Genomic DNA, 16,347 nt, shown 5'->3' with positions numbered 1-16,347 from the left:
CTCTGTGGGTGAGAAAATATTGTACTGCAAATTGTGATGAAATAGCAAGGCAAATGTCTCACCTTGTAATATAGAAAACACAGAATGACAAGTGGAAGCGTGTACCTGATCAGCCTCAGCTGCAAAACGAGAGAGAAAATTACCAGGGTGAACATTACAATCAATTGTGATATTTAGTTTCTCTGTACAGACATGTTGGTGTTAGTTGGTTGTTACCACATTGCCACCTACTGGATGAGTTTGTAACTGCCCAGCACAGTATAAGCGAGCTACCATTCCAACGTGTTCCTACTGCTTCAGTGTAGGACTGGACCATCTCATGGTGGAATGCAGAACCTGCTAACAGGTACTGTGCTCATGCTTCTGTAAAATAAACCTTAGGGGTCGGAGCTGTTGCCTTTACCTTTGTTTTAGTGTTACAGTGAATCATGTTAAGGCAGAGGGACCACAGCTCCTTGCCACACACGCCATAGGCAGCAAAGGCACACATATGGCCAGTCCACAGATATTTCATTCTGGAGAGAGAAGAACAGTGTCTTTAAAAAGATCAGAACAACCTTATTTAAACTTTTTTTCCTTCACTTTGCAAAATGTACTTTGCATTGCCAGGATATTATCAGCAGCATTCTCCTCATATTACGGGGGCAGCAAAATAAACATCACAAATTGGAAATGGTGTGTAATCAAAACATTTGACAGATAAGGAAAGAGCGGTTTGGAGAGAGCAAGAGTGGAGAGAGAAAAAAAAACTAAAGACCTGGAGAGGGCCACTCAGACAGAGGACAGATGGGCAGATTAAACAGAAAGAATAAGGAGAGAGAAAGAATAAGGAGAGAGAGAGAGAGAGAGAGAGAGAGAGAAAGAATAAGGAGAGAGAAAGAATAAGGAGAGAGAGAGAGAGAAAGAATAAGGAGAGAGAGAGAATAAGGAGAGAGAAAGAATAAGGAGAGAGAAAGAATAAGGAGAGAGAAAGAATAAGGAGAGAGAAAGAATAAGGAGAGAGAGAGAAAGAATAAGGAGAGAGAGAGAGAGAGAGAGAGAGAGAGAGAGAAAGAATAAGGAGAGAGAGAGAGAGAGAGAGAGAGAGAGAAAGAATAAGGAGAGAGAGAGAGAGAGAGAGAGAGAGAGAAAGAATAAGGAGAGAGAAAGAATAAGGAGAGAGAGAGAGAGAGAGAGAGAGAGAAAGAATAAGGAGAGAGAAAGAATAAGGAGAGAGAAAGAATAAGGAGAGAGAAAGAATAAGGAGAGAGAGAGAAAGAATAAGGAGAGAGAGAGAGAGAGAGAGAGAGAGAGAGAGAAAGAATAAGGAGAGAGAGAGAGAGAGAGAGAGAGAGAGAGAGAAAGAATAAGGAGAGAGAGAGAGAGAGAGAGAGAGAGATAAAGAAAGTAGATGTTGGTTATTCAGCATAATTCCAGACCTGTCGGGAGAGATATCATCTTGAACAAGCAGCGGAGCTCACCTCATGGTGCCGAGCGCCAAGAGGCCGAAGAAGACGGTATGTAACAGATTGTAGGCGACATCTGCCCGCATACAGATCGGCCGCGCCTCGCATCGGCCTTTCGGCGGCCGCCCGACCGCTGAAGAATCACTGAGAATAACATTGATGCATAATACATAAAGGCGAGGGCTGGAGACATTAGGCAGATTATTCAGTTTGTCTTTCGCTCTCCTCCAAAAGGTTAACTGGTGTATCTGAAATGAGCCTGTAATGATTAGCTTGTGCGAGGGTTGAGTGCCTGGGGGTCCAGACTGGGTTCTGATAACTGGAATGAGAACAGGACAAAAGGATAGGAGCGGGATTCTCTCTCCCTCTCATCAAACAGGGACGGAGCCACACAGACGTGACATGCTCAGATACTCACAGGGCCTTAGGGAGAGGACTCATAGGATTGTTGTGATGCTGCCTGCCACCCACTACCTCAATACGTTCTATTAGGTCCCCACACAGCTGGAGAATTACGGGAACTAACTGACAGCGGTGGCATACGAGTGGCTAAATCATTGTTATATGTGCAAAGACTGTGGTTGAGTAGTAAGTGGGCTCTAAGTACATACTGTACTACGACCCTAGAGACTAGCGTTCAACCCCTGGGTGGTGTTCATCCCTCCTACGGTGTCTCCTCCTCATCTACCTCCCCGTCAGTTGCTAAACCATCTAAAGAAAGCACATACAAACTCAAAAAGGAGGAGATCCTCTTCACTAATTATTAAGAATGAATGAATGACTAATTCAAAATAATAATGATGATGTCATAGATATGTGGGCTACCAACAAGCAACCTCCTGAACTCTACTCTATCTCAGTGTTTTGAAGCCAGACAAGACAGGCCTCAGCATGACAGATGGTGAAGGAATTTAAAGGAAACAGAATGAAGAAAATAAATGACAACACAACAAAAAATGTGGATAAGCGTTGTAATATGCACATGGGATTAAGGCTGATGGCGCTTGGAAGCCAGAGACCCGTTATGTACGGGCCATGACTCAACCATATGTGGGCTGTGTCCGAACGTCATTCTCAGTCCACAGCTACAGAAGGAAATCCACCTTACCAGAGGTTGGCCAGTGTTACCAGCGCCAGCATCACCAGGAGCACAATCAGGGTGACGAGGTAAGGGTATGCCAGCAGAGTGCCAGCCAAGCGGTCAAACGTGTCCAAGGGAAGCAGCCCAAAGGCTTCCTCACATAGGTACAGACTGGCATCGAAATCTCTGAGAGAGACAGACACAGAGAGAGAAAGACAGACAGAAAGACACACACACATGAAGAAAGAGAGAGAGAGACAAAGACACAGGAGAGAGAGAGAGAGAGAGAAAGAGACAGAAAGAGAGAAAGACAGATACACAGAGAGAGAGAGAGAGAGAGAAAGAAAGAGAGAAAAAGAAAGAGACAAAAAGACAGAAAGAAAGACAGATACACAGAGAGAGAGAGAGAGAGAGAGAGACAAAGACACACAGAGAGAGAGACAGACAGAGAAAGAGAGAGACAGAGAAAGAGAGAGACAGACAGACACAGAGCGAGACAGACACAGAGCGAGACAGACACAGAGCGAGACAGACACAGAGCGAGACAGACACAGAGCGAGACAGACACAGAGCGAGACAGACACAGAGCGAGACAGACACAGAGCGAGACAGACACAGAGCGAGACAGACACAGAGCGAGACAGACACAGAGCGAGAGAGAGAGAAAGTGAAAGAGAGAAAGAGAGAGAAAAAGACAGAGAAAGAGATGTTGGCAAGCTCTTGTAACACTGGCTTTAAGTATTGACATAGTTTTTTCCCTCAATTTGCTGTATACTTAATCTGAAATACGACAGCACATTTCCTCTGTGTGTATAAATTACATTTAATATGCGATCAATGAAAGGGGTTTTATCATCTCAGGATTCTACACTAAATAAGTGTCAGTTAGTGAATAATTAAAACACGATGAAGGAACTCAGTGTATACTACCTGGTAGGGCCCAAGCCAAATTTGGACTTGATGAATTTAAAGATGTGTTCGTCAGAACGGAGCTGCAACGCTTGCTGTACAAACATGAAGACACACAAGGGAAAGAGATAAGGTCAGGTTATGCATGTCTGAGTCAACATGAAACAGACAGACATTGAAAAACAACATTCCTTAGTGGCAAGTTAACATAAAGTACATTACAGACGCATAGTTATTCCCATGTAAATGTCAGTTATATGCTGTATTTTGAAACAGCTGGATATAGAGAACCTGTCAACATTTTGGACACCTTCTCATCAAGGGTTTTTCTTTATTTGTACTATTAAGTACATTGTAGAATAATAGTGAAGACATCAAAACTGTAAAATAACACGTATGGAATCATGTAGTGACCAAAAAAGTGTTAAATCAAAATAGATTGTAGATTCTTCAAAGTAGCCCGTCTTTGCCTTGATTACAGCTTTGCACACTCTCAGCATTCTCTCAGCCAGCTTCATGAGGTGGGATACAGTTCAATTAACAGGTGTGCCTTGTTAAAAGTTCATTTGTGGGATTTCTTTCCTTCTTTTCCTTTTTTTCTCCTTCATTTGTGCCAATCAGTTGTGCTGTGACAAGGTAGGGGTGGTATACAGAAGATAGCCCAATTTGGTAAAAGACCCAGAGTTACCTCTGCTACAGAGGATACGTTCATTAAAGTTACCAGCCTCAGAAATTGCAGCCCAAATAAATGCTTCAGTGAGTTCAAGTAACAGATACATCTCAACATCAACTGTTCAGTGGAGACTGTGTGAATCAGGCCTTCATGGTCAAATTGCTATTTGAATTTATGAATCCAGGCTGTGTAAGGGCTAATTGACCAAGAATGTCATGGAGTGCTGCATCAGATGACCTGGCCTCCACAATCACCCGACATCAACCCAATTGAGATGGTTTGGGATGAGTTGGACCGCAGAGTGAAGGAAAATCAGCCAACAAGTGCTCAGCATATGTGGGAACTCCTTCAAGACGGTTGGAAAAGCATTCCAGGTGTAGCTGGTTGAGAGGGTTGAGAGAATGCCAAGAGTGTACACATTTATTTATTTATTTAACAAGGCAAGTCAGTTAAGAACAAATTCATATTTACAATGATGGCCTACCCAGGCCAAACCCGGACGATGCCGGGCCAACTGTGCGCCGCCCTATGGGACTCCCAATCACGGCAGGATGTGATACAGCCTGGATTCGAACCAGGGTAGTATAGTAGTAGTGGGACCTCTTGCACTGAGATACTGTACCTTAGACTGATGCGCCACTCGGCATCCCAAAGGGTGGCTACTTTGAAGAATATAAAATCTAAAATATATTTTGGTATGTTTAACACTTTTTTGTTACTACATGATCCCATGTGTTAATGTCATAGTTTTGATGCCTTCACTATTATTCTACAATGTAGAAAACAGTAAAAATAAAGAAAAACCCTGGAATGAGTAGGTGTCTCCAAACCTTTGACTGGTACTGTAAATGTTTTCACGATGTCCTCCTGACTTCTGTGTGCCTTTCTCCTGGCTTCTCCACAGCTCATAACACACATAGACGACTTATTATTCATTCCCGGTGACAGGAGGAGGGAGGAGGATGTAGTGCAAGTCTCAGGGCTCACCTTGGCTAAATAATTAATAGTGAATGTTAGTGCAAGGACGAGGACGGTGTGAAGGAGCAGCTTTCCCAGCCGCGCTGCGAGACCACCAGTCTTCAGCCCTCTCTCCATGGAACACAAAGACAAAGAGCATTCAAAAATACAAAACAGTATATCAGTGTGTCATGACCACTGATATTGCACTTACTGTATATCAAGACTGTAAAACAAACCAGTGAAATGTTTGGTCTCACCTGGAAGTGCTTGACAAAGAGAGCGGCCACAATGAAGCTGAGAGCCAGAGAGCCTAGGATCATGGAGTTACAGAACTGCAGCAGCCACACGGACAGCAGGCTGCTTACCTGGACTAGGTACAGGCAGGTCACCTGGAGAGAGGTACCGGTAATAACATATGCCATTTAGCAGATGCTTTTGTCCAAAGCGACTACATACATTTTACGTATGGGTGGTCCCGGGAATAGAACTCACTACCCTGGCATTACGAGCTCCCTGCTCTACCAACTGAGCTACAAAGTCCATACCCTGGCTCAGCCCTAACCATAGTCTCAAAGATTTGTCATGGGCCCTCAGATCCTCAAAAAGTTCTACAGCTGCACCATGAGAGCATCTCGACTGGCTGCATCACCGCTTGGTATGGCAACTGCTTGGCATCGGACCGTAGGGCACTACAGAGTGTAATGCGTACAGCCCTGTACATCACTGGGGCCGAGCTCCCAGCCATCCAGGACCTCTATACCAGGCGGTGTCAGAGGAAGCTCCTAAGAATTGTCGAAGACTCCAGCCACCCAAGTCATAGACTGTTCTCTCTACTACCGCACGGCAAGCGGTACCGGGAGCACCAAGTCTGGGACCAAAAAGCTCCTGAACAGCTTCTACCCCCAAGCCATAACACTGCTGAACAGCTTCTACCCCCAAGCCATAACACTGCTGAACAGCTTCTACCCCCAAGCCATAACACTGCTGAACAGTTCATCAAATGGCCACCCTGACTATTTGCATTGTCACCCTTTTTTTTGTGGCACTGAATCTCTTGCACTGGCTCTCAAACTCAATGGACTCACGTTACACTGATACTCCAACACACACACACTGACGCCACACACACTGCTGTTACTCTGTTTTTTATCTATCCTGATTGCCTAGTCACTTTTAGCCCAATCCACATGTACATATTACCTCAAATACCTCGTAACCCTGCACATTGACTCGGTACCAGAACACCTTGTATATACTATTGTTTTTTATTTTATTTTAACTCTGCATTGTTGGGAAAGGGCTCACAAGTAAGCATTTCACAGAAAAGTCTACACATGTTTTATTTGGCATGTAAAATTGTATTTGAACCAAAACCATAAACCTAGCTTCATGTGCACATCCCGGTCAACTCTAACCCTCAATTGTGATTGCCTTAGCTGCCATCTACAGGGAACGTGGTCTCTCTATCATCACGCACAGGTCCTTAATCTGTGACGGATTGAATCTCGGCCCAGAAACAAAAATACATACACACACACACACATATATATCTGAATGCTGTGATGTGCATGATGAGAGAGGAATGATGTCACAGACCTGTTCTGTGGAGATGAGGTCCAGACAGTCCAGGGTGAAGATGATGAGAGCCTGAACCAGCAGGATGAACTGATTAAACTGCCAGGTGAGGCAGAAACACAACGTGGCCAGGAACATCAGCCACAACACCACCTTCTGCTCACAGGAAATGAGTGGACGGACAACACAGATCCCATTAGAACCAGCCACTAGACCTCAAAACAACTTAGAAGATACTTAGTTTGATTGTGATCCATTGTCTATTTCCACAGATGTTTCTCTTCATCCTCCTATTCTGGTCTAATTGTACGCGTGTAGAGAACAGAGGAGATGATGGTGTCCTCTGCTAGGTGATAGGTGACTTGTCTACCTGCTGGATGGGTTTGAGGTGAGGCCTCAGGTAGCAAGTGATGGCAGCTATCTGGAGAGCGAAGAAGGGCAGGGACCAGTTCTCCCTGAGCGAGATGGTGAACTCCACCCGAGTTGTGTCCACTCTGGAACACAATCACAGAGCACCACCATTTAATTATCCATTCAGGTCTTAGGTCGAAGTGGGCAATTTAGGATTGGCCTTGTGACAGCTTGCAGTAGGACATCAAGTTTGTCCAATAGCTATAATTGTATAACCTGTGACCGAGTCCATTTCTGCTCTCTTGCCAACAACTCCTTATGGACTTGAGTCATGTTTAGCTTGAGAATGACAACGGAGCAGGCAAAATGCACCAACAGATCTGGGACCAGGCTAATACGTCTAGCCTTTCAACGAATCATTAGTTGGGTGTGCATGGTGAGACGTATACCTGTTGAGGATGTACCAGACTCCAGTGAGAGCCCCTGCTAGCCAGGAACCACTGAGCAGCCAGCTGGTGATGAACAGGGCTATGACATACACCGCTTGGAGGGAAAACACGGTGTAGATGTAGAAATACACTGGCTCCAGGTAGGCCTGAAACACACACACACACACACACACACACACACACACACACACGAAATAATGACCAATCATCTCATCAATCGTCTCCATTATTATTTGAAATGCCTCATTAGTAGACGTGGGCTCTCTGTGTTACCTGTATGGGTAGAATCCTATAGAGAACACCTAGGAACACCTCCTGATAGATGTTCATGCGTCGCAGGAGGTTGATGGTTCTCTTGGATTCAGTGGCGTTATCATTGATGAGCTCTGAAAGACCTGATCGCATACAGACAGAAATGAGGTTCTTTCTTAAAAGTAACTGTCCCGTGTTTCCAGATTTCTATGAATGATGACCTATAATTAATTACAATAGAAGTGAAATAGTTCTCCTGCCCCCCCAAAAAATATATGGTACTTTGGTATGTTAAAAGGCAGCTTTTCTGTGTTGGAATGGTATAGGTGTACACTAACACTAACAACAGGACAAAGTGGTGAGGAGGAGCTGAATTCGGGTTCAATCAAACATCACTTGAAGCTTTGTTTCACTATTGACAGCGACAGCTGATTTCGGGATTGTATATCGATTCGCTCTCCTTAAATATATGTCATCTGATGTATGTGTTTCAGTCCCTGAATTGTTCAAACTTTTGGCCGCCAGCTCCTGATATCAGGGCATAATAAAAACTACAATTTGTGCCCTGAACTAGCCTAGTGCACATGTGCCCTGAACTAGCCTAGTGCACATGTGCCCTGAACTAGCCTAGTGCACATGTGCCCTGAACTAGCCTAGTGCACATGTGCCCTGAACTAGCCTAGTGCACATGTGCGCCCAGCTATATCCTCCCCCGGTTTTCCCTGGCTAAACTAGCTGTAGTGCGCTACTCGTGTTAGTCCTCATTGCCAAACACTGCACCCTCAACTTCAAAACGTCTTTGCTAGTTATACGTACAACCATGTAAACTAAAGAAATTCGCTGGAAAGAAACTCAAAACTGATTTATTGTTTTGTTGAATAGTCATGACTGGTTTGAGCTACCTGTTGTGTTGTAAAAACAATGGCGGCGAAGGATATCATTGCTACTTAGCACGGATCCAAGTTCAATTTCGAGATCCACTGGCATCATTGGCGTAGGGTTAGCTGGATGTTTCTGACTGGTCTTGGAACCGTGACAAATGGGCAGCCTCTCCCTGCTTGGCTCGATGGGATGTGTAGTGATTTTGCCAACACAGCCATATATGCATACAGTCTTGTACCCTTCACCTTTTTTTTTAAAGGACTGTCGTATTTGTTGATTAAATCTGACTGTTTTAGTATAATGAGTAATCCAGGAATGTCACAAGATAATTGACACAAGAAAACAAGAGAAAAATCGCAATTCTACAGAGTGCCAATGGCTACAGTGAATGGCTAAATTACTTCGGACACCAACGGCCAGGGGAGCTCCTTCTCCCCACTACTCTATGGTGTAGGTGTAAACCGGTCATTCAAAATATGAATGGAAGTAGACTACTGATTGGCCAACTTGTCATCATCCTTTCCTGGTCCACTTTCAGTATGTAGTCTAATGCAGCAACTCATTCAAAAATAAAATAGGATCTAACTTCTCCAGTTATAGGATCTGAGATACTAATGCCACATTTGGGATCTCACATAAACTCTGCTGAGTCATAACGCTGGGATAAGATCACTCTAACTTGAGCAGATGGAGTCATGTAAACAAAATGTGATCATGTGTCCAGTCTGCAGGGCAAGAGCATTATTGAATTAGGTTTGGTTTCAGCAAACAGTACCTCTAAAATAGCAATAAAGATCTGAGGTTTCACTCCAGCCCTGGCAATGTCATCACAACTTTGAGTATGCCTTTGATTAGAGCCAGGCAAAAATGACTGATGGTCGAATGACTGGTTTCACTATCCATGCATAAATACAACAGCACCCCATCCTGAGAGGTCCCTGTTAAAAGATTAAAGTATGACTAAGGTCACTTACAATGCCATTTCATTGTCTCCATTTTAACTAGCTGTGTTACCATGGTTACATAATAAGCCATTGGTTAAATACCTCTCCCATTACATAATGATGAAGGGATCCGACCGGACAGACGTGTGGACCGAGGGGTATGACAATGCCCTCTGTCTCGCTATTTAAGGACCTTTATTTCGGCAAACGCTGCATAATTAAAACAGAGGGAATTCATTTGATGAGGGCGATAAGACGACTGTCCGGTTTCAGAGTGAAGGAAATGTTCGAAAAGTGAATGGGCTCATTTCCAGGGCATTGAGTTCGGAAAGAGCACTTGTGACCATAAAAGGTTATGATTCTCAGTGGCCTCTGTGTTCTTTCCCCTGAGATGACCAGTAGACTATCCTGAGGGGGATGTGGGAGTAGGAGGGGCTAGCCTATATCTGCTGTGGCGTGCAGGGAGTAACAGTCATCGTACCATACCTTGCTGTATGGAGGGAGCTCTCAACATCTGTTTATAGTAGGAGTAGTACAGGCCACATTCTGTCCGAAAGGAGATTTCACGCTCAACTTCCTGAAATATAAGTAGAGATGGAAATAAATTTACAAAACATGAAACAATATAAAAAACTAAAGATGAGTTATTCATATGGAAAACACATTTGGAAAGTATTTTTCCACATTTTGTTATGGTTACAGCCTTATTCTAAAATGGATTAAATACACCCCCCCATCAATCTAAACATAATACCCCACAAAAACAGGTTTTTAGAATAGAAAATAAAGAACTGAAATATCACATTTAAAGTCAAGGGGTCTGAATACTTTCCGAATGCACTGTGTATGGCAAAACTTTACAGAATGATGTTCAATGCATGTACAGCCGTTAATACCGTCGGGCCATAAACATTTAGACTATAATAGACAGGTGCAGTAAAAATGTTTGTTTAAGAATGAGAAAGTGCAATATAACGTCCTCCCCTGAGACATCGTGCTGGATACGCAACATTACTGATGTCCTGTGGGAAATGACAGGTAGTATGAGACCTGCAAATGGATGCACACGGGAAGGATATAAAAGAGATTACGCCTCTTTAGAAGCTTCTAGAATTCAAAAAAAAAAAACCTGAAAACATGTAACCACAATACAGCCACAAATTGAATTTGAACATTGAAACAATCTCCAGCGATCACATAGTAATGGAAAGTCGGGATGACAGACATGAGACAGCCTGGTTAAATAAAGGTTCAATAAAATACATTTGAAAAAAGACAGGCAGGGGGAGCTTCTCTTTTTTTCCCCAGACAGTGGAAATCATGAATCAGCATCATGATTATGATTATATACAAAGAAATATCAATAGAGTGATTGTGTTTAGCGGTGTTGTTTGCTAGCTCCTCTGAATAACAGTGTCCTGAAGAGAGAGCCCATTTTCTTTGCCAGCTGAAATCAAAGCATCATCGGCTCCATGTTATGGATGTATCCAAATAAATGTCACTAGAAAACAGCTTAAACAAACGAAAATGCAGCTACTTTGCTGTAACTATGGCTACACTCTTTGACTTGACTGTAAATTTGCCGTAGTTTGCTAGCTAGCAAGCAAAAGATAAGAACATTGCCAGCCAATATGGCAACTGAACCCTAGATTTGTGTCGGGACTATATCTCGTGGAAGGAAGAAATAGTATGAATTAAATTCATCAAAATGAAATTTGAATGAAAATATGTACAATTATTATTTGAATATGTTGGTCACCCGGCCTTCAGAGCCGGTGTTTGGGGGGATATATTGGCACCGTTGGCCAGCCTTCGACTTCGTCTCGGGCCTAACAACACCCGTGCCAATATATCTCCCAAGCACCGGCTTTTCTGGCATTATCATTTAAGCAAATGGTACCGCAGTCGAGTATCTGACCAAAACGAGCGTCTAACCACATTTCACAATATTTTTGTTCTGGGTTAACAAAGATTATCTCGCCAATGACCATTTCTTCAACAGTTGAATATTTTAAAGAATGTTAAAGCTGTATTGCAAGTACTTTCCAGAAAGGGCAACATCATCCCATTATACAAAAGGGGTGTACTGTGCTCACTGTCAGGGTTGATGACATCAGGAGAGCACAGCTTACCTTGAGGTGAGAAAACCACAGCAGGTTCTCATGTATGGAGTAAACACACCAGGCATGAGCCAGCCCAGTCAGCATAGCCAATACCAACCCTGCTGCTATGACAACAGTCTGCCAAGGCCACAGAGGTGGAATGCTCAGACGGTACCAATTCTGGGAATCTCTCCCAGAGTCTTCTCTTTCACTGACCCTTAAACCCCCTCTTGCTCCACCACAACTTTCAGCAGACACATCATCCTGAGAGATGCCCCAGTAACTCGCCAGCTTGCACAGTCCTCTCTTGCGTATTTCCATGTCTGGAGGCAGGGTTTCTCATGCACGTCTTGTCTCTAACATCCAGCAGTCACCCACTGATGAGAAAGTACCCAGGTGGAGTCACGATAACAACCTCTCCACAAGGTTTACACCCAAGCTCACTCCTCTCACGGTCCAGCAAACAGTCTGAGAAAAACAGGCCACTCTCTGTTTATTTTTTCCCCAGTCACTCTTTTTTAACTGCCCAACATGTCTAATAACCAGTTGATAAAAAGAAAAGAAAAAAAGAAAGCAATCAGATTAGTTTTACAAGGCCATTAAAAAGCCTTTAAAAGCAAAACAACCTGCAGCGAACACGTCTGAGGGACCGTGATCTGGAAGACAACTGAAATTGCCGGATAGGGAAGGAGAAACAAACCCACAACTGGTGACCCCTCGGCACATCTATAAAGAAAAAGAGAGAGAGAGAAAGGAAAAAGCCATAGACAAAAAGCCTGGAACACCATTTGGAAAATGTTAAGATGTTTTTTTCAGACCGCTTAAATATTTCCAAAAGCGGAGTGAGAAGTGGACTGAAATAAGCTCCGGTAGGTGCTACAACGGTCACCGACATGACTTCACAAGTGATGAATTTAGTGAGCAGCGATGTCCCAAAGGAAATAACTAAGTGACACGCGTGCCTTTCAGAAAAACTACCGTAACATACAGTCAACGTAGAGCCAAAACTGACTCAACATGTGGACGGTGCTTAAAAACCATACGGAATCATTAAAGTCGGCCTCTTTCAAAACGAGCAGACTCCCAAACAAAGCAGACATGGCCGGCCTTCTCCCATGCAGCCCTCCGAAGTCACAATAGATTAACTGCAACAATCACCACTGACTCCACTGGCACCAAGAAATGGAAATGAATAAATCAGCACGTTCAAGTCCCCACTAAAGCCTGATTCAGTCGAGAGGCATTGTTCCTGAGGAAAGATGATGAAACATAAGGGGATGAAAAAAGTGGATCGTGTCTCTATCGCATGGTTTATCCCGGATCATGGTCATCTCTACCAGACATCAGAACAAAGCATGAATCATATAAGGTGGTCCCGGTAGTCATAGGATACCACTGCCGTCTAGACCGTTCAGTGTTGTCGCTTTTTCCACAGTGTGGATTTCATAGAAAGCCACAACTAGAATAGCATTAACAGGCATCAGGCGTCACACACACACACTTTTCTGGGAAACTGCTAGGCTCACAATGTGCAGTGATGTCATCCTCTTGAACACTGTGTTAAGTAAACACATGGAGTTTGAATAGAGGGGAGTCGCTGCTGCCGGCTCTGTAAAGTGACCCGTATATATTATAAATGAGAACATCTGTCGACCTTCACAGATAGACAGAGAACTAGAAAACAACACAAAGACAAGAAACCCGAATAGAATCAATTATGTGCATCCACGCAGGTTAGCTCATTTAGGTGTGCGCTTTGATTTCCAGGACACACTGGCAAATTATTCACAGCTTGCATGCGCGTGTGAGCTGAGTCGGGCTGTGCATTTGTGTGGGAGGTATACACCTGGACTCTCAGAGAAAACACAGCAACCGGGAGAAGAGAGCACCGTGACGGAAAACCTGTTGAATACCATATCCTTGGACAGAATCATATGTTCTTTTATACTGTTCTGGGAGGTTCTTTTACCGGTTTAGGGTGGATCTGGTAACAACCATTGGCTTGAATTTCATGACTTTGGTTATAAAAAGGTGTGATTTGAAAGACGTGGAGAATCCATCTGTCTGTTTCAGCATGAGGTGTTTATGACATTAGGGAATCCAACGAAGGACATAGATCATGACTCCAGATTTATCATAGAAGTTACACTTCATCAAGATCTCTTCCGTTCTAAACCAAATTCGTTATCGCGAACAACTTGACTATATGATTTCCAACGTGATGTTGACGAGGGGTGGGGTGCAGGACAGTCAAGTGACAGCGGTCATACAGAGAGGCCATCTCCGGGGATTCTCACCTTAATGTTGGAAAACCACAGGTCATTTTCGTGGAGCGTGGCCACATAGATGCAGGACAGCATGCCAAGACTAATTCCCACAGTCCAACCTATGGCAACCCATAGCACTGTCCTCCATGTCCATACGCCTGAAGAGAGAATAACATAACACAAAACAATATTAAAACTTTGCCTAAACTAGGTTCTCGTATGTATGCATGTTGCGTTGACCAATGTGACACCACGCCTAACAGGGTGCTAGGGATGACCGAGGAGGCAGCAAGAGATACTGAGATAGGGTGCATAAAATGCAGGTTTTTTTTTCATCTAATTTGCTAAATACAAATTATGACTCGAGAAAATAAACCAATACTGAGATAGGGTGCATAGACGAAATTGATAAATTAATTGAAATGAAAAAATGTCTCAACTTTAAAAATAAAGAAAATACACACGATGCATGATATGAAGTCTGAATGTACTGATCAAATTTGAAAGACAAAGTTATTTTGGCATTAGCAGTACACAAAATCAGTGAATTAAAAGGTACTTTGCTATTTCAACACGTCAAGGGAAAAGAGTTCCCCCGCGGTGAACAGGGGGGGGTGGGGTGCATTTCCCAACACCTCTCCGGGAATATACCCGAGTATCAAAATTCAGCTCGGACCTCCTTTAACAGAACCCAACCGGCATCCATGATGCGCAGACATGGAGCCGGTAACCGCAGGGACACGGAGGTAAACATGACATTATATAGAACCTTTACTGTTTGTTGAAAATGGTTAACCGATGAAAGTTAGATGGAGTGAAATTACACCAGTGACAATGTAAACCATGAAGCATGCATTCAACAGAGAAACAATGATAACAAATGGCAAGATCGTATTTCCTCAATGAAGTTATGGTATATAAGAAACAAGAGCAATGGTGTCACATCCTCATTTCTATATTATGTGTATCACCATGTGTATAGTGTAAAGTGACTGCTAACGTGCATAAATTATAAAGGATATCTGTTCGGCAGGAGTTTTTACTGCGCTGTCCTCGGTGCGGCCTTCACACACTCCCCCTCCAGCTGTCGGACCCCTGGGGGAAGGAAATCAGCCGTGGCATTGTCCTTGCCAGGGACTTGGCTGATTGTGAATCTGTGGGGCTGCGCAGAAAGGTACCAGTGGGTGATGAGAGCATTCGAGTCCTTCATCCTGTCCATCCACTGCAGAGCCTGGTGGTCCGTCTCCAATGAGAACTCCAAGGAGATGGAAACTAAATGAATCCAGAGCCAACTTGACTGCCAGGCACTTCTTCTCCACTGTCGAAAACAGAGCCTCTCTCTCGAGAACAACTGATGTAGGCAATAGGATGGCAGTCTCCCGGCTCACCCTGAATATCAGCTCCTGCACCACACTCAGAGGCATCAGTTTGCATGGCAAAAGTATTGTCAAAATCAGGACTGTACAGCACAAGTTGCTTACTCAGAGCTTCATTGACATCCTTGAAGGATGTCTCCACCTCTCTTTTCCACTGGACCTTGTTTAGACAGGTTATCTTTGTCAGATCTGTAAGAATGGCAGTTCTGGCAGAAAAGGTAGGGACAAATCTGCGGTACCAACCTGACATTCCATGGAACAACCAGGACTCAGAGGTCTTGGTCTGGGTGAGAGGACATATCTCAATGGCCTGGACTTTCTTCACCTGGGGCTTGATGATGCCATTCCCGATCACATACCCAAGGTACTCAGTCTCAGTCTTGGCAAAGGCACATTTGGATGTGCTGCCTGAACGTGCTGAAAGACCACCTTCAGATTAATTTCCCAGGTGGAGCTGTGGATGACAACATTGATGTAGGCTGAAGCAAAATCTGACAGACCGGATAATACCTGATTGATGAGCTGCTGAAAGGTGGCAGGGGCTCAGTGACATCCAAACGGCATGTCAAAAACACAAAGACAGTTAACACTTTCGGGAGTACAGAAATTGGGGCAGCAGGTAGCCTAGTGGTTAGAGCATTGGGCCAGTAACCGAAAGGTTGCTGGATCGAATCCCCGAGCTGGCAAATTAAAAATCTGTCGTTCTGCCCCTGAGAAAGGCAGTTAACCCACTGTTCCCCGAAGATGTGGATGTCAATTAAGGCAGCCACCCGCACCTCTCTGATTCAGAGGGGTTGGGTTAAATGCAGACGATACATTTCAATTGAAGACATAAGTGGCGAAAGTAACGAGAATAATTATTCTGTCAAGGAAAATATATAATTTAAGTAGAGGCTTAGAAACATCACAGTGTGTAAATGATAACATTTGCAGTGCAGGAAATGAAGAGTTTGATTCAAATGCTGGAAGTGAATTCTGGAATTCAAGGATTAACTAAACAAATGATCAAAAGCTATGTGCATTGAGGAAATAGGCGCCTGGCTCAAATAGAGGCCTGTCTACAATAACACTTGTGTTCAGT

General features: G+C 43.8%; 1 protein-coding gene across 10 annotated transcripts in view; it reads right to left on the bottom strand.

The window, feature by feature from the left end:
- The window catches only part of LOC118358473 (probable C-mannosyltransferase DPY19L3), a 194,834-nt gene that overhangs the window by 11,054 nt on the left and 167,433 nt on the right, over nt 1-16,347 (bottom strand). For 5 of the 10 annotated variants that reach the window (XR_008080150.1, XR_008080155.1, XR_008080156.1 and 2 more), the window contains exons 1-13: nt 11,654-12,954; nt 10,008-10,098; nt 7,717-7,838; nt 7,444-7,589; nt 7,014-7,137; nt 6,665-6,799; nt 5,326-5,457; nt 5,096-5,197; nt 3,457-3,530; nt 2,554-2,712; nt 1,461-1,589; nt 404-515; nt 63-119 (exon numbers count right to left, since the gene is read on the bottom strand). Coding sequence is in view for 6 of the 10 variants with exons in the window: in XM_052480391.1 (XP_052336351.1) it covers nt 63-119; nt 404-515; nt 1,461-1,589; nt 2,554-2,712; nt 3,457-3,530; nt 5,096-5,197; nt 5,326-5,457; nt 6,665-6,799; nt 7,014-7,137; nt 7,444-7,589; nt 7,717-7,838; nt 10,008-10,098; nt 11,654-11,944 (1,674 nt within the window). In the remaining 4 variants the exon portion in view is untranslated. Of the gene's footprint in view, nt 1-62; nt 120-403; nt 516-1,460; nt 1,590-2,553; nt 2,713-3,456; nt 3,531-5,095; nt 5,198-5,325; nt 5,458-6,664; nt 6,800-7,013; nt 7,138-7,443; nt 7,590-7,716; nt 7,839-10,007; nt 10,099-11,653; nt 12,955-13,920; nt 14,049-16,347 lie in introns of those variants that run through there. The other 5 variants (XM_052480397.1, XM_052480407.1, XM_052480421.1 and 2 more) reach the window with 1 other exon arrangement.

Source organism: Oncorhynchus keta, chromosome 2, assembly GCF_023373465.1.
Source record: "Oncorhynchus keta strain PuntledgeMale-10-30-2019 chromosome 2, Oket_V2, whole genome shotgun sequence".
Taxonomy (NCBI): Eukaryota; Metazoa; Chordata; class Actinopteri; order Salmoniformes; family Salmonidae; genus Oncorhynchus; species Oncorhynchus keta.
This window is presented reverse-complemented; position numbering and strand designations above follow the sequence as displayed.